Source organism: Pecten maximus, chromosome 6 (assembly GCF_902652985.1).
Source record: "Pecten maximus chromosome 6, xPecMax1.1, whole genome shotgun sequence".
NCBI lineage: Eukaryota > Metazoa > Mollusca > Bivalvia > Pectinida > Pectinidae > Pecten > Pecten maximus.
In genome coordinates this window covers 37,212,562-37,236,556 of record NC_047020.1, presented here as the reverse complement: position 1 = coordinate 37,236,556, position 23,995 = coordinate 37,212,562, and the positions used below count along the sequence as shown (strand labels likewise).

Sequence of the window (23,995 nt, the reverse complement as noted above, 5' to 3'; positions counted from 1 at the left end):
CCCGTAATAATAACAAAATAATAAACAATAACATAGTCACATGATGGTATATACAAATATTCAAAAATGTGATACAGAAACGAAAATATAATGATTGACATATCAGAGAGAGAGTATAATTGACCTTAACATATTTTGATTCGGTATAGTTGGCTGGGAGATATATGGCATGCCAATGCGACAACCCGCGAGACTCTTTTCAGCTTTCTTGTGACACAACTGACAGAGCGAATGTGGTGGGTTTCTGACGATGAATTATTTAATAATCTAGTATTTATATAAATCCCTCGATAACACATTAAACAACGCCAATCCATCAAAAATTGCTTCCTGTTTGTTAGTCCGAATTTTTCGTTAAACATCACAAGGTAATTTTAAAAAGACAATCCCTTTGGATTAACTGCCTGTATGTGATTTCCTTCAGAATACATTCGATTAATTATCGCCGTGATGCAATATCATCAGGGCATTTTTTTTTTTTTTTTTTTTTTGTCAAATCGGCCTACGTCCGTCGTAAACAGTCCGTATTATCGCTCTTTCGTGAAAAGTAGTGAAGGAATATTTCCCGAAACTTCACATGTACGTATACGTTCCGCTTGGTCCCTAGTTGTGCCGATTCAAGTTTGAATCTGATCTGGAAAACAAAATGGTCGACAGGCAGCCATCTTGGATTTTGGCAGTTAAAAATTATCATTGATACCTTTCAGAAAGTTTTTCCTTCTATATTTCTTAACTTCACATGTAGGTTCTCCATGATTTCAAATGATTAAAAAGAAGGAAAATATCGAGAAAAGATAAGTTTTTCAAAGGACTGACAAAGATCATTCAATGGTTTGCCCCGAAATCCCTCTGGGATCTCTTGTTTGTTGTTGTTGTTGTTGTTGTTTTTTTTAAATATCATTCAAAGGTAGTGGACTAACGTCGATCACTACATCAAGCCTATCATTACATCAAGCCTATCACTACATCAAGCCTATCACTACATCAAGCCTTTCAACTGTTGTAGTCAAGACTTATTGTTTTATTGTATGTCGGGTGATAGCCCAAGTATCCTCTGGCCCTGACACCATGCCTGGTGCACAGACATGTTATCAGGGCCAGAGGAAACTCGGGCTAGTCGGGAGAGAGCGTTTCGTAAGTTGTCATGTAATAACTTGTGTCCGACCCCCTGTCTCGGTTCGATATCCATAACCGTGTCGGTTTGTGTTTCGTAAAGCTGATAAAAAGGCCGGTCTGTCTGTGGTTGTGTCCTTGGGTAAGACACTATATATACCCTAATTGCTATGGATGGCAAGCGACGGGCCTCCCGTATGTTATTCAGTGAGGTAGTTACCAACTACTACAGGGAGACACTGCCTCAAAATGTCCTTGTCTGTTCACATGGCGATATATCCAGCAAATAAATAAATAAGATTATATTTTGGAGGTAGGCCTACTATTTAGACCCACAAGGGCTTGGCATGGATTCCCAATATACAGTCCATATATATGTATTATATAATACACTAATATATATAGATATATTCGTGCCAAGTTCATTTGTATAGGCCCAGGCGTTATGAATCCTTTTTGATGCAAATTCACATTAGTTCAGTAGTCAAAAAATAAGAAATAAAAAAAATATATACACTGTTTGTCATGAAAATGGCACCCGCGACCATAGAAGTATATCTAATTATCACTGAATACACGATAAAGATAAACATACCGATTATGACGTGTGTATGCATATGGGGTGGGAGCAGAGACATATATACATATGTGTATTTATGTCTCTGGTGGGAGATAGGGTTCAGAATACACACGAATATTAAATTATTGCATTTAAACTACTAGTCTACCATATATGGTTGCGGGGGTTCTGAATACACACCCCTATCAGGCGATTGCGAGAGATGATCGAGAGCTGATAATTAAACGCATTGGATCTGAAAATTTTCTTCGTCCAATTTAAGTGATGTGATATATGAATAATTAAAAGCGCATGCAATATATGCATGTTGATGCATTAGTTTTCTTTTGGTTGTGTAAAATATTTACTAATGTTTCACAAAGCAGTCTCTATCATTAGGCCTAGTGTTATACTTGCATTCTTTGATTTAGAAAAATAAAATAGACGTTTTAATAAAATATTACTGCCTTATGATTTCAGTCAAACATGGCTTTATAAAAAATCAATATCGATATTACTATAGACCCTTTATTAGCCAAATATGTCTCTGACCTTACCAAAAGGCGAAAATTGTGCAAGATTCATCTGGGCCTAGTACTTTAAAATAATGTCTAACAAATAACAAAAATATGAAATGTCCGGTATTAAAGTTAAAAAAAAAACACCAAATTTTCGCACCTTCGAAGTTGTAGCTCTATAATGAAATACGCAACTAACGCTAACTTATCGAACACATCTGCGGTTTACTGTCCACATTCCGAATTCAACATGGCGGCGTCTATGCTGTTGATTCGTTTTAGAGTTGGTTTACGCCACCAACAATTACTCAAAGACATATGATGGCCCGACAGTCTGTTGTAGCTTGAATATTTCAACAAACTAGTTTTCTTATAGATATGAATTTCGGGAAAATGAAGAAACTGCCGAGACCTAGCTCCAGAATGACGACAGTTTCAACGACAGAAAGGTTTGTGATTATCAATACCGGGCCGAATTGTTATAAGGTTATGTAAAAAAATATGAGTCGAAACTATTCGTATTTACAATATCGGAATGGTATATATCAGACGATAGGCCTCTCAATCAATTTATTTATATATATAATAGTAATATATTTATTCCAACGAGATCATTGAATGACAGCTGGTATATATAAAGGCCTTATATAGAAAAAGACACTAGTATACTGTACTCCTATAGACGGACATTCTGTCAGACAGCCTAGTTGTTCAACACCAGACAATGTAAAAGCTTGGTGTACATGTTAATTAGGAATAGAGAAAACTCGGTCTGTTTTAGGCACAGGTGACTGAATTTGGATCAATATACATATTATATATCGAGAGAGAGAGAGACTGAGAGAGTACAGTAGTTTATTATTATTACATAATGCGTTTGATTTTCCTAAACTATACGCAGATCTATTTCATGGCTATACTAATGTATATATATAAAAGTTGTATACGTGTCCTCTGCGCAACCTGCAAATGAGTGTACAACCATGAAGATGCGTCAACAGAAGCCACAAGCTTACAAGGACGTCGAATACTATGAACTATGGCAACACCATACATTCTGTGAGGTTGCTTTAGGATAACGCTTTCTGTCGAAAAAGACACATAACACACAATTTCCGATTTCTGACTGGCGCTTTCCACAGGAGTAATATCCCCAGAAATTAAGCCCTTTTTTGTTGAGTGTGCAAACACTGACGGTTTATTCAAATGAATGACCTTGACCTACATTCAAAGTCACAGGGGTTAATTAGGTTAACTGATTTCTGGATGACCGTCCAAGGAACAAGACCTGCTATTGTGCCAATAGTATGCTGGAATGAAGGGCTTCAAGTGAATAAACCATGCATACTGTAATATTGTACTAAAGTGGTAATCAGCTTAGTATCTGCATAAATGAGTTAGGTCAACTTCAAAGATGCTTAAGAAGCAGTGAGCAATGCAGGCCGATTTTCGGCCTATTGTTGGTAAAAATGACATATCTTTGGTCATTTTTGGAAAATATACAGAAATTTTAGTGAATTTGTGGAGTTTGCTTAAAACTTTCTATATTGACAATGTTGGACAGGCGAGACATAATTACTCGTAATTCTGATTTTGCGGGGTTGGTTAGAATCCAAGATTGCTGCCATGCATGGCCAATTGTTCCACTGTATTTAACAGAACAGAAGTTCATTTAAAACTCAGATCAATACATACAATACATGACCAACATCAGAATATACACAAATAAATAATGTTAACAAAAAATTGGCATAGTAGGCGTTAAGGCTGAAATTTTTGCATAATAGAATTTGCTACTGAGTATGCACACAATAGTATTAGTGTCTTTAAGTCAGGTGACTGTTATAAGGCCCATGGACCTCGTTTTAAATTTAAAGCAGACATATTTACTTACCGTATTTGACCTAATAAGGGCACCTGCACTAATAAGGGCGCCCCTACCTTTTTTCAAGGAAATAAACCTTTGACTGTGCATCAAAATGGTGTTCAAAAGTTATAATTCATGTGAAATGTTTTGCTACTTTATGTGTTCAATTTTCTTCAGCAGATTAGGTAACTGGAAAGTTTTCGCCACATTTTGTCTATTCCTACAAATGACATGTAAAGAGCACCTGAAACTAAACACACATACAAATAATAACTTACCATCTTTATTTGAAGATAAAGTAAAAGACTTCATTCTTGTTGATAAATAACTTTTGTTCAGAACAGAAAGCTAGTAAAAGACATTGTAAATCCATTATTAGGTCAGAGAAAACGATGTCTGATATGATCTGGGAAATCACCTCTGTCTATAAATAGAACACAAAAGAGTTCCATTTGAACATAAATGGTGGAACACACGTTCTCTTGTCTAAAGATCAGCTGGCATGGTTTACAAGTTTACAGGAATATTCAAGTGATGTTTAAGCTTAATATATGATAATGAATAGATATCTTCATCTGGAATATTTTTATGACTGAAAATTTTACTGTTTCTACAGCCTTGGGTATTCTGCTATAAGGTGTATATATATAGTCTGTTTCATAAAACCTCAGAATAACTAATCTTAATAAGGGAGCCCCCACTGTCAATTACTCCCGCCCTTATTAGTCAAATACGGTATATGTTCGAAAAATTAGTATGATCTTCTTAGTTCTATCCACTGGCAAGGCATGTAAAATGAATATGACTTAACCAAAAAGTGGATATATAAATTGCTTCAAGACACGTTTAAATGACTTCAATTGTAATTTGTAATTGCAATTTCCAATGAAATGTAATGATTCGTACCAAACAAACTAAAACAAAATAAAAATAAGAGAGAGAGCAAATTCTAGAGAGGAGAAAAATGCATTTTTATTTTCTTGAGATAGGACACTATTTATAGCCTCATACAAGGAGACTCACTATTCAGCTATGATATGTATTAAATGTCATTTAATGTTGTGAAAAGTTATCAGCTTAAGACTAACATGTACAATGTACTTCTAAAAAAAAAGATATGGCTCGTATGAAACCTCTCTGTATGTTGGAAAAAAGGAGGTATTGATATATATGGTGTATTAGAAATTACTGATTGGTTTTTACCTTATTTTTTCAGTGACAGTGTCTTCAGTGAATATGGCGAAGACAACAAAAATAACAAAAGGTAAACAATGTCTTTACAATCAATATTTATAGCCTTGATTCAAACAGATTTTGTTGAGTATCATTGTATCTAAGGAAGTGACAACATTTTAGTTTGTGCTCTGCTTGGAGATGAATACGTGGATCCGGGCCTATGTAAAAGCCTGTTAAATTGTCACACTGGCACTCCGACACTTACTGTTACATACCAGGCGCATAGCTGCTCGGACGCAATTTCATAGAAAACCAAATTGTATCAATATGAAGTCAAATGCACCTTGTATACATAATAGAACCATATAGTGACACTGACACATCGGGAACAGAAATGAAAATTAAAGTTTACTGGAGGAAAAGTCTGACCTTCGACTTTGTTTGAAATCCATTTTAATATTTTCAAAACTTTCCAAAAATTTCGGACTCGCGTCTACGGTGCTCGTGAATCCACTGAATCAAGGGCCCAGCTACGCCCCTGCATACCATGCACACGTGTAATACTGTAAGATGTCATTTTCTCAGTGACACTGACTGAATGAAGTAACCTTCTATTAAAAAGTATCCTGAGAGCTTATATACGTACCCTGTGTTTGTTTCTGATGTGCTGATTTTGAAGAAATTATGTATCATGATATTGTACTAAGTGAGTTGAAAGTGGTTCACATTCCTTCCCAAAATTTGATACTAAACTCTTACTTTAGGAAGGCCTTATTTGAGGATAGATACAGTGATAGCCTCTGTTTATGTGTCCAGTTAATGTCATACTTACTTAATGATATCTAAGGATGTTTTTTTAATGATATTTAAGGATGTTTACTTAATGATATTTAGGATGTTTACTTAATGATATTTAAGGATGTTTACTTAATGATATTTAAGGATGTTTTCAGCACAGGTTCCTTTTTGACACAAACGTAAGTTTGAGTCTATGTCAGCGCTTTTGAGGTGTAGCTGACAAAATCTACGATGCCCTCTGGCGGATACTGCCTTGGCCAATCTAACCGTTGCTTTACAGTAACTCCGTAATGCTATGCAGTAAATATCGTAAATATTCACGATAAAAAATGACATATTGTAAAGTTCAGCTATAAAAAAATCACCTTTTGTTTTGTTGACACAAACGTAGACACAAACGTAAGTTTGAGTCTATGTCAGCGCTTTTGAGGGTAGCTGACAAAATCTACGATGCCCTCTGGTTTTTTTTTTTCGCTGGACTTTTAAGTGTTATTGTGATTATCATAAATTTCATTATATACATGTATATTTTCAGCTATAATACATAAAAATGTATAGTAAGATAGTTAGATATGAACTCTACAGACAAAGTAATATATAAAGAAAAATAAGAACTTGTCAACACGTCTATAGTGCTTTCGCCGCATCTCGACGATTCTGCTGACTGAAGAATCCCGAGATACAATGAAAGTGCTGAAGATGTGTTGTCAAGTTTTTATTTTTACTTATACAATGTATATATATACACTTAAGATGATATTATGTTACCTATAAACTCTCCAGAGTCAATCGCAACATGAGCGAGAAAAAAAGGCGTGATCAGTTCAATGTGCTGGTCAATGAGTTGTGTTCCATGGTTTCCACAAGTAACAAGAAAATGGACAAATCCACTGTCCTAAAGTCCACAATCGCTTACCTGAGGAATTACCAAGGTATGTATGCCTTTGTATTATTGCATTACTGATAAATACAGTAACAGGTACGGTATCGGTAGATGTGAAAACTTGACAAAACTAGCTTTTAAAAGTAATGAATGTTTGTCAACAAATAACAGATAAATGAATACATTGTATATTAACCTGATCAGAGGTAAGAAAACAAAACAACTTAGTATAGATATGTTGATTGGTTTTAACACAATGATATATATATAATTCTATTGAAAGATTGCAATATTTCAGTTTCCTTTAAATCTAGGAATAAGGTTCTAGTACTGACTGACAAAAGCTAATGAATATGTTGTAATTAACCGGTAATACATGTACATAATGGAAACATCAGAAATAAATTAATTACAACATGTTTTGTATTCCTACAGAGACGGCAGAGCAGGCACAGGCTCATGAAATCAAGGAGGACTGGAAACCCTCATTTCTATCCAATAACGAATTTACACATTTAATGTTGGAGGTACGATACTTATCATTTTCTTGTTCCTTGATGTTTTACAGCTATTCTTTGCTATAATTCTTACATATTGAATCAAAATTTGGGGGGGGGGGGGGCATGTAGTGTTACCCATATGTCTGTCCCATCTCATCTGGATGCATTGTGACTAGCTAATCTCATGAACTACTGATGCGATCCTCAACAAACTGTGTTTTGGGGTGTCAAGTGACAGACATTTTCTAGTTTATATTTTATATACTTAAAGACAGTACAAATCGCTCACTCAGTTATATTTTATATACTTAAAGACAGTACAAATCACTCACTCAGTCATAGCTTGACAAAGGGACCAGTCGATCTTGATACGTTGTGACACATTTAATATGTACATTATTTGTGTGGAAAGTAGCATTTTGACATTAATAGGCTAACTTGTTGAAAATATGGAAACTCTGAGGGGATTTTTCAAACTTTATTTTTGACCGCATTACACTTAAATACTTGTAGTGGTTAAGAAGACAATTAATTAATTATGTTTCTTGATGTTGTTTTTGTTGTTGACTGAGTGTTTTGTTACTTGTAGGCGTTGGATAGCTGTTTATTTGTGTTCACGCAACAAGGAAGATTCCTGTATGTGTCCGAAAGTATAACATCCCTCCTAGGTCACTTACCGGTAAGTTATACAGAGGATTTTACATGAGTGGCTATGACATATGACAGTCTTGGGTGTATAATTCTGACTATCATATAACTTAAATTTATAAGGATATTAGTAAAAACTCAAATTAATTTCTTTAATGATATACATGTATAAAGCAAGCAAATTTAAACTCTTATAGTATGTGTTTCTCTACAGATTCAATTGTGCGACGTTATACATTTATTGTGATGTCATGAATAATCTAATGCTTTGACTTGCAGTCAATTTGAAATCTTCTGACAAAGTATTCTCAGAGTAAGCATTGAAGCCATCCCCATAGTATTTTGAAGAATGTGAAATAAAAATAACCTTACATATTTTCTGGAAGTACATTCAAACTATGAAGAGGGACCCCATTTGATCTGAAAAGGATCCAATTTATGAAATACTCAGTTCATACTCTGTTCATATGCTGCAGAAAAATAGCATTTCTTTTAAGAAAAAAAATCTATAAGTTACGGGTATAAATTTGACAAAGTCATTACACATTGTGAATACATCTATACTTTAAATTTGAAGTTCATGCAGATTTGATTAGTAACAGTTACATTAATAGGCTGATTGGGACATTTTTCAAAACTAATAAGTAAATAAGATATTACAAAAATAAAACATAGCAATTGTTTCATTTAAAGGACTCAAAATTATAATTTTGTAAATGAATATTTTATCTTGCTCGTTTCCAGGATGTAGTTAAAGCATTTTGGTCTTGCTCATTTTTCAGGATGATTTGGTTAACAAGTATGTATACAGCTATATACACGAGAATGAGAAACAGAACCTGTACAACATGTTATTCCACTTCAGTATGTTATCACCAGAGGAGATGGAGAAAGGTAGGTTTTCTTCCATTGGTCTGGTAATTTGCATCCTCCCACCATTAATTGATTTTGTCTACAAATTTTACCAGTATAAGATTTCTGTCAACCCCTCTGGTATGATTTCTCTGAAAACCCCTCGGGTGTGATTTTTGTGTCAACCGCTAGGGTGTGATTTCTCTGTCAACCCCTTGGGTATTATTTGTCTGTCAACTCCGAGGGTGTGATTTCTCGATCAACCCCTAGGGTGTGATTTCTCTGTCAATCTCTAGGTTAGGAATTTTGGAAGTAATGAAATAAAACATGCACATATATCCAGAGAAGAATATCATTCCATAACTTAATGGCGTAACAAAGAAATCTCAACTCTTGGTGTGAGAATCTTGAATGTCCAACCTTCAGTAGAGCCTGGGGTTACACAGCCAAGAATCCTCACTCAGGGAATTGTTTTGTCACTTCCTCAAGGCAGGGAAAGCTTCTAATCATTGATGCTTATTCTGGAGAATGGGCATGGCTAATTTACCATGATATTAGAAAGTGTTTTCAAAAGTTTAAATCATTTTTACCTCTGTAATGAAGGCCAAACAATGGTATTATAGACATATAAAACAGGATTTTTAAGTTACATGAGCTGTCATAATCTGTCCTTAAAAAAAATGAAAATTCTTTAGAAGAGGACAAATTTTGCAGAAATTTTGCTAAATGTCTAAAATGCAAAATATATTGTTGCAAACCCCCAGGGCCTGAGGCCAACTAAGGACAACTTGGGTTGAATTATTATCCCTCACACAACAAATTCAACAGGATACAGAAACATGCTCTGTCTATCGTTCTGTTTGACATCAAAGTATGCTACACAATGTTAAGTGTGCCTGAAAAGTTGAAAACTAGTCCACGGAGAGTAAACATTGATAAATGCCTCTTCCTACTTGTGTTTTTTCAGAGAAGAACCAATTGAAATTCAGCTGTCATTTCCAAAGAGGTAGCTTGAAATCAGAAGAAAGCAACGTTTATGAATCTGTAACATTCACTGGATTCCAATACTGGAATGGTGAGGAAAAACACAAAAATAAGAGAATATAATTAGTCATAATAATAATCATTTTCAAACTGTAATGTTTGAGAAGACTTATCAAAGTTCCCTCTGCAGAATCAAACTTAAACTGCATGCAACTGCTGTAACGATGATTTTTTGGGAATTTTTTAATGTTTTATTTGTTTATCGCTGACTATCAATAGTCTATTCACGTGAAATATTTCATCATAAGGCAGCTAATGCTGTTCTCAAACAGCTCCCGTTAGCAACCGATAGAAATAAAAAAAAAGATAACCAATTCATAACCTTGTAAATTCATGTAAACCCTGGATGAGAGATTTGTGGTGTATTATATTTCAAAACAAATGACAAAATTTTGCAGCTAGAAAGATAGATATTATTTTAGTGATCAAAGACATTGACATACATAATTACCATGCCTGTGTATTTTTTCAGTGGTCTCTGATGATGATTCCCAGTCCGGCCTACAGCCGCCTACAAACTGTTTCTGTTGTACAGTACGACTTAGGAGCTCCCAATTCATCAGAGAGATGGCCATCATTGACGAATCTCAGTCAGAGTTCACATCTCGCCACAGTTTAGAATGGAAGTTCTTATTTCTTGATCACAGGTAAGAGCTATATAGATATGCTCATCAAACTGAATGTTTTGTTGCAGTACACTATGGATATGTCTGTTAAATTCAAGCGATTTCATTCCAATAAAATATCAAAATTATTCTTTGTATTTTTACTTGGAAATGGGTCATGGGGTAATATTCATACACTTCATTTTTAAAAGTTATTCCAACAAAACTTTTATCCTTTTGAAGGACTCAAGAAATAAATGGTTATAGGAGAAAAAAATGGAATACTTCATGTCACTTACAAAATTAATTTCTTCTGTCATTCATATATGTTTGACAAATCTGGAATCCTATTATGAGGTAGATATTTTACTGGAAAAAAAGTGAGATTGATTTCTATGTTCGGAACCAGAACTCCAAATATCCAGTTCTGGATTAAAGTTAGTATGCACAAATTCAGGGTAATGATTTCTTAACTAGGAGATTTAAAGGATAATTACAGGGCCACAAATTAACTCACATATATCTCATCAAGGCTGTAACCTATCATAACTGTTAACTTTATTAATTAAAACTTAAGTTTCAGATCATTGTCTAAACTGAGTTCCATTATTCATCATTTGCAGAGCCTCTCCAATTATTGGTTATCTCCCCTTTGAGGTACTTGGCACCTCAGGATTTGATTACTATCATCCCGACGACCTTGAACCCTTAGTAAAATGTCACGAACAATGTAAGTATTGATATATGATTTATTATCATTGTATGACATATAATTTTTAGTCTTTATGACAAAAACGTTTGATTAGAACCGTAATTGATCATACACTGTATGTGAAACATGCATACTACCAGTAAGTACAGTTAAAATGAAAACATAAACCACCAAATGTCCAAATGTACTCTTATTACTCAAGCCGTCATCTGTCTGCCCAATTACAAAATTATTTTAAGAAATTTGAAGAGGTCACAATTTACTCATTAATATTGATAGGATGCTAAATGCATTTGCATAAGAGGTTTTTGAATGAAATATCATTGCCATCATGATCAATTGGGTAACATTGAAAAATTGGTTTTTATCTGATTTTAAACTCAAAAAAATAAATGATAGTTTATTGTTTGGTCTGGATTACCCTAGCTGTCGATGGGCCATAAACCCCAAACAAACAAACATTTGGAAAATTTGACTTACTAGCTTACTACGGTGGTCTTGGCAGAATTTGTTACATCTGATCTGTATGGTCATCTCAGTCATGTGACTGGTCATTTCACTAGGATGTGTGCATGTCAGGGATTGGTCAGTTTCTGCAGTTTCAGTTTTTCTGTGTGCCATATACATGTATTTTGAGACATTTTGAAGTTTGGTTTATAAAGACTTCCTCTAGTGCCAATGAAGTGGGTTTTTTCTTTTTTTTTTGCTGTGGTTTCAAAAGGTCTTGATTTAAAAAAAGAAAACATTTCTTCGAGGGTAAACTTTGTTCTTCACTTTTCCCTTTGACTTTCTTTTGTTGGAATCTCTAATCATAACCCTGGTTGTTCACATCAAATGTTTGTCTTGAGATGAATGCAGAACTATATATTTCTGTTGTAGTGATGCAGATAGGAAAAGGAATGTCCTGTTTTTACCGATTTCTCACTAAAGGACAACAGTGGATCTGGCTGAAGTCCCGCTACTACATCACCTACCATCAATGGAACTCGAAACCAGAGTTTATTGTCTGTACAAATACAGTCGTTAGGTAATTCTAGTAGGGATGCAACAATACTGCTATGCATGTATTGATATATATTGTCTGACAACCAACTTGTATTGCGATAAGTGTTGAGTATGTTTACCAAATTTAGAATGGCATTTGGAATCACAGAGTCGTACAATTAAACAGAACATGTGTTATAATGGATGAAATTTCGTTGGATGTATGAATGTGGTGAAACAAATGTAACTCACCGCTTTCATTTTCAGTTGACGCAGTCACCAAAACAATCTTTTTCTGATTTGTTAGTAATGTGATAATACAGTTTTATATTGTAATGTATGGTGCACTACGTAAAACCTATACATATAGATATATTGGGGAAATACTGGTTCACCATTGGCTAAAACATTGGTCACATAGAGGTTGATATTTTGAGATATTGACCTCAAGTTTCTGACGTCATAATCATTGTGTTGTCACAATGTCCCAATGTAAATGACCTGTAATAATCAAGATGAATATAATGCAATTCCACTGTTTTGCAAACAAGTTTCATATCTGATATGAAAGTTAAGGGCCTTTGATGGTGTTAAACCGACCTGGTAGAATCTAAAATGTTGACCTTAGGCTTTGCCCTTGGTTAATATTGGATTCTACCAGGTTGATATAACATGCTATTGACCTCACCAAAAGTCCATAATTGATGAATTTTGTTGTTATTAGTAACTTATTACCAGTATACTGGTATATCGTTTCACTCCTGAATGAAAGACATGATAACATTTTAAACATTTTGGTTGATACCCTCAAGTTTAGTCTCATCAGCAGACAGTATCTAAAAAAATACTGTCAATAATGATAACACTAACACAATTCCAGTTTAACTGTAGTACCCCTAAAGCTTGCTTAATGTCTACATCTCCGTGGAATTGTTAAACTGATGCTGATATATTTATTGAATAGCTATGCTGATGTTCGTGCCCATGTGAGACAGGAAAACAATTCGGGAGCTCAAAATATGAATGCAGCAGTGGAGAATAGAAAGAGATCACAGAGTCCATCAATGTCCTCCGTTCTCTCAAGTCAGTCTGGTAAGTAGAACCAATTTATGTCTATGTTGTATGATAAGAGCGGGTGAGGGGTTGGTATACAATGTGTCCAATAATTGATCAATGGCCGTTAAAGTAAGCTGAATTATCATAAAAGCTTTGACAACTTTGATAAAATGAGCGTATTTTTGGAGTTGTGGCCCTTTATGAATTTGGTGGTACAATGACGTCTTCTATGTCGGCAGAGATACAGACTCTACACAGATGTTCATTTCTTGCAATATTTCTATAACGTCCTGTTTCAATATGAAGGGTATGCTAATAAGCTGAATTACAATAAAAGCTAGGACAAGATCAGGAAAGTTTTGGGTCTCGCCTGCCTAACCACATGTATTTTCTTTTGGTACTCTGGGACAATAGTGGTTTGATATTAATTTGACTTGTTTTGCAATCGCTGTAAAATAGATCAAGTTTATACTTTATAGGTAATATTGATGATAGATATCAAATATTGAGCGTAAAGTGTTTTCCGAGAGTAATTATACTAATAGAATATATCTTGGATCTGTTCCGTGGACATGGATATCTCAACCCTCGTGTAAGAGTTTGGCTGGCCAGCACTTGGCAAGCCTCTGCTGGCCAGCCAAACTCTTACACGAGGGTTGAGATATTCTTGTTCACAGAACAGACCCATGATTGATTATTTTTCTCACATACTTTTTATGAAAGTTTTTCATTGCGCCATTTTCAATGCTCCTTGGAATGTGCGTCAAAATTTATGACATCATTTACAACTTGGCTACTCAATGTAAAAATGATGACGTTATGTTATGAGCAGCGTCATATAGCATGTGCCGTCTGTTTTTACCCCCCCCCCTGTATAAGATCGATTTATCTTTTCCCTAGCAACCGCCAGATAACCCTGTATGTGAGAAATTCTTATTACATTCTGTAATTCAGGTAAGACGTCAGACAAAGACAGTGTGGAGAGTGCACCTATACCTCATTCCACCTGTCGAAAAGACCCCACGGGGTCAGTAACACCGCAACTACAACAGTTACTGCAGCAACGCATCAATCAGCATAAGGCGCTTCAACAGCAGCAACAACAGTTAAGTACACAGATACAACTGCTCCCTAAGCCAAACTTGGTGACAAGTCTCTTAACTGGAAAAGTGGCTACCATATCCAACCTTCCATCAGGATTGGGGGTAAGCACTCTCTTGTCATCTTTGTTCATTAAAAAAATTTCAACATACAAACATGAGCACATCTAAGGCAAAATTTATGAAACCATTTTCATGTTGAAATTTTCTGTGTCGATTTGGGGTTTACTATTGGTATTCTTTTTCATCATGCTTGTTCATTAAATGTATAGAAACAGAAATGAATACTAGTAAACATTCTAGAAATTATTCGCATGTTCAAATTTGTTATTTGTGACTTACTGGTTGGAATACATTCCCTATTCAAGCCAGGACTAACCTTTCAAAATTCCATGTTGTCATATATAATTATGTTATTATTGCCTAATACGATATCATATTATATGTTGAACTTTATAAGAGCCATTTATAACAAATTTTACAAGTTGGTGTGTGAGATTTTGGCTCCAGTACACAGAACTTGAGTAACAGGGATTATTATTACTATACATTTATATTCCAGCAGGCTCAACAAGTGAAGACACAGTCTGTACCGTCCCCCCACTGTAACCTGCCTGTAGTGACTGTCATCCCCACCAAACATCCTCCACAGGTAAATTCCTCACATGATGACCTACTGGTGTCTACCTCTCACTGGTAAATACCTATTCAAACACTGCCAGCTCACTGAAGTACCATGTCATGGTGAGACTGCCAGCTCACTGAAGTACCTTGTCATGGTGAGGCTGCCAGCTCACTGAAGTACCTTGTCATGGTGAGGCTGCCAGCTCACTGAAGTACCATGTCATGGTAAGGCTGCCAGCTCACTGAAGTACCATGTCATGGTGAGGCTGCCAGCTCACTGAAGTACCTTGTCATGGTGAGACTGCCAGCTCACTCATGAAGTACCTTGTCATGGTGAGACTGCCAGGTTACTGAAGTACCTTGTCATGGTGAGGCTGCCAGCTCACTGAAGCACCATGTCTTGGTGAGACTGCCAGCTCACCCAAACCACCATGTCATAGTGAGACTGCCAGGTTACTGAAGTACTTTGTCATGGTGAGGCTGCCAGCTCACTGAAGTACCTTGTCATGGTAAGGCTGCCAGCTCACTGAAGTACCTTGTCATGGTGAGGCTGCCAGCTCACTGAAGTACCTTGTCATGGTAAGGCTGCCAGCTCACTGAAGTACCATGTCATGGTGAGGCTGCCAGCTCACTGAAGTACCATGTCATGGTGAGGCTGCCAGCTCATTGAAGCACCATGTCTTGGTGAGGCTGCCAGCTCACTGAAGTACCATGTCATGGTGAGACTGCCAGCTCACTGAAGTACCATGTCTTGGTGAGACTGCCAGGTTACTGAAGTACCTTGTCATGGTGAGGCTGCCAGCTCACTGAAGTACCATGTCATGGTGAGGCTGCCAGCTCACTGAAGTACCTTGTCATGGTGAGGCTGCCAGCTCACTGAAGTACCATGTCTTGGTGAGGCTGCCAGCTCACTGAAGTACCTTGTCATGGTGAGGCTGCCAGCTCACTGAAGTACCAGGTCATGGTGAGGCTGCAAGCTCACTGAAGAACCTTGTCATGGTGAGGCTGCCAGCTCACTGAAGTACCATGTCATGGTGAGGCTGCAAGCTCACTGAAGCACCATGTCATGGTGAGGCTGCCAGCTCACTGAAGTACCATGTCATGGTGAGACTGCCAGCTCACTGAAGTACCTTGTCATGGTGAGACTGCCAGCTCACTGAAGTACCTTGTCATGGTGAGACTGCCAGCTCACTGAAGTACCATGTCATGGTGAGACTGCCAGCTCACGGAAGTACTATGTCATGGTGAGGCTGCCAGCTCACTGAAGTACCTTGTCTTGGTGAGACTGCCAGCTCACTGAAGAACCTTGTCATGGTGAGGCTGCCAGCTCTCTGAAGTACCTTGTCACGGTGAGACTGCCAGCTCACCCAAACCACCATATCATGGTGAGGCTGCCAGCTCACTGAAGTACCATGTCATGGTAGGCTGCCAGCTCACTGAAGTACCATGTCATGGTGAGACTGCCAGCTCACTGAAGTACCATGTCATGGTGAGGCTGCCAGCTCACTGAAGTACCTTGTCATGGTGAGACTGCCAGCTCACTGAAGTACCTTGTCATGGTGAGGCTGCCAGCTCACTGAAGTACCATGTCATGGTGAGGCTGCCAGCTCACTGAAGCACCATGTCTTGGTGAGACTGCCAGCTCACTGAAGTACCATGTCATGGTGAGACTGCCAGGTTACTGAAGTACCTTGTCATGGTGAGACTGCCAGCTCACTGAAGTACCTTGTCACGGTGAGACTGCCAGCTCACCCAAACCACCATATCATGGTGAGGCTGCCAGCTCACTGAAGTACCATGTCATGGTAGGCTGCCAGCTCACTGAAGTACCATGTCATGGTGAGACTGCCAGCTCACTGAAGTACCATGTCATGGTGAGGCTGCCAGCTCACTGAAGTACCTTGTCATGGTGAGACTGCCAGCTCACTGAAGTACCTTATCATGGTGAGGCTGCCAGCTCAGTGAAGTACCATGTCATGGTGAGGCTGCCAGCTCACTGAAGTACCTTGTCATGGTGAGACTGCCAGCTCACTGAAGTACCTTGTCATGGTGAGGCTGCCAGCTCACTGAAGTACCTTGTCATGGTGAGGCTGCCAGCTCACTGAAGTACCATGTCATGGTGAGACTGCCAGCTCACTGAAGTACCTTGTCATGGTGAGACTGCCAGCTCACTGAAGCACCATGTCTTGGTGAGACTGCCAGCTCACTGAAGTACCATGTCATGGTGAGACTGCCAGGTTACTGCAGTACCATGTCATGGTGAGACTGCCAGCTCACTGAAGTACAATGTCATGGTAGGCTGCCAGCTCACTGAAGTACCATGTCATGGTGAGACTGCCAGCTCACTGAAGTACCATGTCATGGTGAGGCTGCCAGCTCACTGAAGTACCTTGTCATGGTGAGACTGCCAGCTCACTGAAGCACCATGTCTTGGTGAGACTGCCAGCTCACTGAAGTACCTTGTCATGGTGAGACTGCCAGCTCACCCAAACCACCATGTCATAGTGAGACTGCCAGGTTACTGAAGTACCTTGTCATGGCGAGACTGCCAGCTCACTGAAGTACCTTGTCATGGTGAGACTGCCAGCTCACTCATGAAGTACCTTGTCATGGCAAGGCTGCCAGCTCACTGAAGTACCTTGTCTTGGTGAGGCTGCCAGCTCACTGAAGTACCATGTCTTGGTGAGACTGCCAGCTCACCCAAACCACCATGTCATAGTGAGACTGCCAGGTTACTGAAGTACTTTGTCATGGTGAAACTGCCAGCTCACTGAAGCACCATGTCTTGGTGAGACTGCCAGCTCACTGAAGTACCATGTCATGGCGAGACTGCCAGCTCACTGAAGTACTTTGTCATGGTGAAACTGCCAGCTCACTGAAGTACCATGTCTTGGCGAGACTGCCAGCTTACTGAAGTACCATGTCATGGCGAGACTGCCAGCTCAACCAACCAACTGCCAGCTGATTCAAGCACCATGCCATGCAATCTCACTTAACACATGCCATAGTGAGCACAAAAGTATAATACTACTGGTACTTGAAATTCTATAAGCTGTTTGGGTGTTTGTTCTCTATATTTTCCCCAGCTTTATAGACATTTGTCTGTATTTATATTGATGAACCTCTCTATTTAGGCTGTCCAGACAGATATTTATATTGATGAACCTCTCTATTTAGGCTGTCCAGACAGATATTTATATTGATGAACCTCTCTATTTAGGCAGTCCAGACAGATATTTATATTGATGAACCTCTCTATTTAGGCTGTCCAGACAGATATTTATATTGATGAACCTCTCTATTTAGGCTGTCCAGACAGATATTTATATTGATGAACCTCTCTATTTAGGCTGTCCAGACAGATATTTATATTGATGAACCTCTCTATTTTGGCTGTCCAGGCAGATATTTATATTGATGAACCTCTCTATTTTGGCTGTCCAGACAGATATTTATATTGATGAACCTCTCTATTTAGGCTGTCCAGACAGATATTTATATTGATGAACCTCTCTATTTAGACTGTCCAGACAGATATTTATATTGATGAACCTCTCTATTTAGGCTGTCCAGACATTTGTCTGTATTTATATTGATGAACCTCTCTATTTAGGCTGTCCAGACAGATATTTATATTGATGAACCTCTCTATTTAGGCTGTCCAGACAGATATTTATATTGATGAACCTCTCTATTTAGACTGTCCAGACAGATATTTATATTGATGAACCTCTCTATTTAGACTGTCCAGACAGATATTTATATTGATGAACCTCTCTATTAAGGCTGTCCAGACAGATATTTATATTGATGAACCTCTCTATTTAGGCTGTCCAGACAGATATTTATATTGATGAACCTCTCTATTTAGGCTGTCCAGACAGATATTTATATTGATGAACCTCTCTATTTAGGCTGTCCAGACAGATATTTATATTGATGAACCTCTCTATTTAGGCTGTCCAGACAGATATTTATATTGATGAACCTCTCTATTTTGGCTGTCCAGGCAGATATTTATATTGATGAACCTCTCTATTTTGGCTGTCCAGACAGATATTTATATTGATGAACCTCACTATTTAGGCTGTCCGAACAGATATTTATATTGATGAACCTCTCTATTTAGGCTGTCCAGACAGATATTTATATTGATGAACCTCTCTATTTAGGCTGTCCAGACAGATATTTATATTGATGAACCTCTCTATTTAGACTGTCCAGACAGATATTTATATTGATGAACCTCTCTATTAAGACTGTCCAGACAGATATTTATATTGATGAACCTCTCTATTTAGGCTGTCCAGACAGATATTTATATATATGAACCTCTCTATTTAGGCTGTCCAGACAGATATTTATATTGATGAACCTCTCTATTTAGGCTGGCCAGACAGATATTTATATAAATGAACCTCTCTATTTAGGCTGTCCAGACATTTGTCTGTATTTATATTGATGAACCTCTCTATTTAGGCTGTCCAGACAGATATTTATATAAATGAACCTCTCTATTTAGGCTGTCCAGACATTTGTCTGTATTTATATATATGAACCTCTCTATTTAGGCTGTCCAGACAGATATTTATATTGATGAACCTCTCTATTTAGGCTGTCCAGACAGATATTTATATTGATGAACCTCTCTATTTAGGCTGTCCAGACATTTGTCTGTATTTATATTGATGAACCTCTCTATTTAGGCTGTCCAGACAGATATTTATATTGATGAACCTCTCTATTTAGGCTGTCCAGACATTTGTCTGTATTTATATAAATGAACCTCTCTATTTAGGCTGTCCAGACATTTGTCTGTATTTATATAAATGAACCTCTCTATTTAGGCTGTCCAGACAGATATTTATATTGATGAACCTCTCTATTTAGGCTGTCCAGACAGATATTTATATTGATGAACCTCTCTATTTAGGCTGTCCAGACATTTGTCTGTATTTATATAAATGAACCTCTCTATTTAGGCTGTCCAGACAGATATTTATATTGATGAACCTCTCTATTTAGGCTGTCCAGACAGATATTTATATTGATGAACCTCTCTATTTAGGCTGTCCAGACATTTGTCTGTATTTATATATATGAACCTCTCTATTTAGGCTGTCCAGACAGATATTTATATATATGAACTTCTCTAATTAGGCTGTCCAGACGGATATTTATATTGATGAACCTCTCTATTTAGGCTGTCCAGACAGATATTTATATTGATGAACCTCTCTATTTAGGCTGTCCAGACGGATATTTATATTGATGAACCTCTCTATTTAGGCTGTCCAGACGGATATTTATATATATGAACCTCTCTATTTAGGCTGTCCAGACATTTGTCTGTATTTATATAAATGAACCTCTCTATTTAGGCTGTCCAGACATTTGTCTGTATTTATATATATGAACCTCTCTATTTAGGCTGTCCAGACAGATATTTATATTGATGAACCTCTCTATTTAGGCTGTCCAGACAGATATTTATATTGATGAACCTCTCTATTTAGGCAGTCCAGACAGATATTTATATTGATGAACCTCTCTATTTAGGCTGTCCAGACACAACAGGTACAATTGACACCAGTTCAGCTCCAGCTCCACAGCCAACTCCTACAAAAACACAAGCTGCTGCAGCAGGCTATCCTAAAACAGCAGGAGGAGCTACAGATTATCAATCAGCAGCTATCGCTCTTTCAGTCGACAGTCGTACCAGTTTTCCCAGTCGCTGCCTCCATTACATCTGTCTCAACAATGCCAGGTACAGGAAACTAGACACCTTTAATCTTTTCCATTCTTTAAATTATGTTTATTTTCATAGAGACCTTGCTTTTACAATAAATTGTTTTTCATGATACAAGGATTTGACAAGCATAAATAGAGCAATCGCAGGTGTTGTTTGAAATTTGAGTTTAATTGAATCAGTGCAAAGTAAGTAGTATTGTTACCCAAGCTTTGATTTAACTACTTTTCACACAAATTAATTGATGTTCAGGTTAAACAAATCATCAGAGGTTAACTTTGGTGATTGCCTTTTGCCTGTCATCGTACATCGTCCATCTATAAACAATTTACAATTTTGACTTCTTCTCCAAAAAAACCTGAAATCAATTTCGGTGAAATTTAGCAGAAACCTTCCATGGCCAAAGGTCAACCAAAATTGTGAATTATATGGTCCCTAACACCCCAGGTGCCAAATTGACTGATATTTCAAAATTCTTCTCAATACCCCAATATGGGAGAATCATAATCTGTGGTGCTTTACCAAAATTGTCAGTGTCATAACCCTGGGGTCTCACGTTTCCTCCTGGGAAAGGAGTAAAATTTACTAATTGTTGTGTAGAAACATCACCATTTTGAGCATCATTTGTTGAATTTCCATTGGAATAAATTCAAACACAGCTTGAAGTATCAGTATGGCCTATGGGGTCGCAGTTTGATGGTATGCAAATACTGGCCCTGACTGACCCCCATTAGCTGATGGGTGGTGCCAAAATGGTCAAATTGACTGAAATATATCAAAAATCAGTTGACCTTTGAGGCTCATAGGCCTCTGAATTTACCACAGAACAAAAAATTAGGTCTACATGGTGTTACTAGCAGATGTCTGGGGAAAAAAAGGAGAAATTCTGGAACTTTTTGCACGATATTTTTGAGCAGTGAAATAATTCAAAAAGATAAATTAAGGAGTTTAATAAAAGATGACAATTACAGGCCCCTTGGGTCTTTTAGATAAGCTCATCACGCTCAGATTTTAAGAATTATATGATATGTTATTGTTGATAGGTACAAATATGTTGACGACAACGGGCATACCAACGCAATCTACCCAGGCACCCCTCACCTTCCAGCCGGCGCTGCACACCCCTGTCCAGTCAACACTTGACCAACAGCAGTTCATACCGTTACAGTTTCTCCAGCAGGACAGCGAGCTACTCTTTTCCAATGATACCTCAAATACAGTCTTCTCACTAACTTGACCCTGTTGCAGTACCACAATTTAATTCGGGAGTGGTCAGAAATTTTGACTTCTTCGTGTCTCTTTGTAATAAATTTAGATTCACAAAGAAACTACTCCTTCCTATGGATGTATTTGCCACTCAGCCAGTATTTACCTCAGAAACGTCCAAAGCATGGTTGTGGAAAATTGGCACCAGTATGAACGTTTGGTTTAACCTGGTCAACCCACAGACATCTGCCTTCTCAGTAAAATACAACATCTGACAGTAAGTTTATCAGTGTGATAGTTCCCGAGAGGTTTGACAGAAAACTATTCCGTCAGCTGATAAACAAATATTGCAGCAAAGTTGGATGAGACTTCCAGGAACGTGATGGCTGCTTAATCTTGTCGGCTTCAGAGCCTTGATATTTGACCGAGATGGCAACGGACAAAATTTGCAAAAAGAAATTACCTTGACCCATCCTCAAGATTACAGATGTCAACTTTGTAAAACACTCGAGCAACATTTTTTGTTTGGATTAACAGAAAAGGGTGAGAATTATCAAAACAGTGAAACCCAGTTAGTGATCCAGATAATTGGGTCTCTGGTGTGAAAAGCTTAACAATGCTTTCAGATGTGACCAGAAAATAACCGGGAGACAGTTCACCCATTATGTACTGCCCCCTCTCTCGGCAGTGTCGGGTAATGAGATGAACATTTTGGTTAATGAAATTCTTATCCCCACCCCTGTCGAGAGGAGTATACCACGTTACAAGTTATGCAGTGGTGAAAGTGTTGACTCAACTGCGTATCGGAATACATCATTGGATGTCTGACGGCCCATTTCTGCTGGTTCAGAGGACAAACATGACACAAGTTTTCAACTGTGATCAAATGTTTTTATGAATATGCATTTTGAATTGTCCTCAACGACTGAACAACAGTATGTGTGTATGCCTTAGTGAAGATATAGGATAGCCTTGGTGTACATGTGTACATGTGTGTGTGTGTGTTTGTGAAGACTGGCCTACTGTACAATGAAGTGTGTTTAGGATACTAAGTTTGTGTGTACTGTAGGGTACATTGGTGTATTTTAAAGTGAATATGGGGTACGGTGTTGTGTGAACTGTACCTATGTAGAGTAAATGGGTTAATATTTAGTGTATGTGGGGTACATTGGTTGTGTAAACTGTACCTATGTAGAGTAAATGGGTTAATATTTAGTGTATGTGGGTACATGGATTCCTCGATTGTGTGAACTGTACCTATGTAGAGTAAATGGTTAATATTTAGTGTATGTGGGTACATGGGTTGTGTAAACTGTACCTATGTAGAGTAAATGGTTAATATTTAGTGTATGTGGGGTACATTGGTTGTGTGAACTGTACCTATGTAGAGTAAATGGGTTAATATTTAGTGTATGTGGGTACATGGATTCCCCGATTGTGTGAACTGTACCTATGTAGAGTAAATGGTTAATATTTTGTGTATGTGGGTACATGGATTCCCCGATTGTGTGAACTGTACCTATGTAGAGTAAAAGGGTTAATGTTTTGGTGTATGTGGGTACATGGGTTGACTTGTGCTCTGAAATAGCATAACCTTGTATGTGCCTTGTCTTGACACTTGCTTTGTCCATTTCTTAGCTCTAGTGTTCAGTGCAAAACCAGATATTTTGCTATGTTTGTCAATATTTTCAATTATGTTAAGTTTATCAACAGTATCTATGAATTCAAATGCCTGCGATTCAGCAATGAATATTTAAGCTCAACTGCCTGAAGGCTTACAATGATTTTGCTATAGCCAAGAGTCTACGAGACCTGATATTAGGCCAATAGTATGCTGGAATGAAGGACTAGAATATTTATTGACATGAATAAACCTAGCCTACTCTGATATTTGAAAAAGTGGTAATCAGCATAGTATCTGTAGAAACGACCTCAATCCACTTCAAAGTTGCTGTAAAGCCAGGTGAGCGATACAGGCCCATTGGGCCTCTTGTTTAGCAA

The 23,995-nt window shown here is 37.6% G+C and overlaps 1 protein-coding gene across 2 annotated transcripts; it reads left to right on the top strand.

The window, feature by feature from the left end:
• Positions 1-2,416: 2,416 nt before the first annotated feature.
• On the top strand, positions 2,417-22,372 carry LOC117329689 (circadian locomoter output cycles protein kaput-like). 2 transcript variants are annotated; one of them, XM_033887763.1, is made up of 15 exons: positions 2,417-2,639; positions 5,274-5,321; positions 6,815-6,963; positions 7,350-7,441; positions 8,004-8,093; positions 8,845-8,956; positions 9,882-9,989; positions 10,431-10,605; positions 11,187-11,293; positions 12,155-12,302; positions 13,224-13,351; positions 14,270-14,520; positions 14,981-15,067; positions 20,599-20,806; positions 21,832-22,372. In XM_033887763.1, exons 1-15 carry the CDS (start codon positions 2,569-2,571, stop codon positions 22,023-22,025), a joined length of 1,968 nt encoding a protein of 655 aa, XP_033743654.1. In that variant the 5' UTR covers positions 2,417-2,568; the 3' UTR covers positions 22,026-22,372. The 2 variants fall into 2 exon arrangements, with proteins under 2 accessions (XP_033743654.1, XP_033743653.1); XM_033887762.1 differs by having other exon boundaries at positions 14,978-15,067.
• Positions 22,373-23,995: the final 1,623 nt, after the last annotated feature.

Excerpts from the sequence above, each read along its gene's own strand:
- LOC117329689 (XM_033887762.1), top strand. The coding sequence starts at position 2,569 with ATGAATTTCGGGAAAATGAAGAAACTGCCGAGACCTAGCTCCAGAATG. Across the intron at positions 8,957-9,881 it reads ACCAGAGGAGATGGAGAAAG|AGAAGAACCAATTGAAATTC; the intron begins GTAGGTTTTCTT and ends GTGTTTTTTCAG. Across the intron at positions 12,303-13,223 it reads TGTACAAATACAGTCGTTAG|CTATGCTGATGTTCGTGCCC; the intron begins GTAATTCTAGTA and ends TTTATTGAATAG.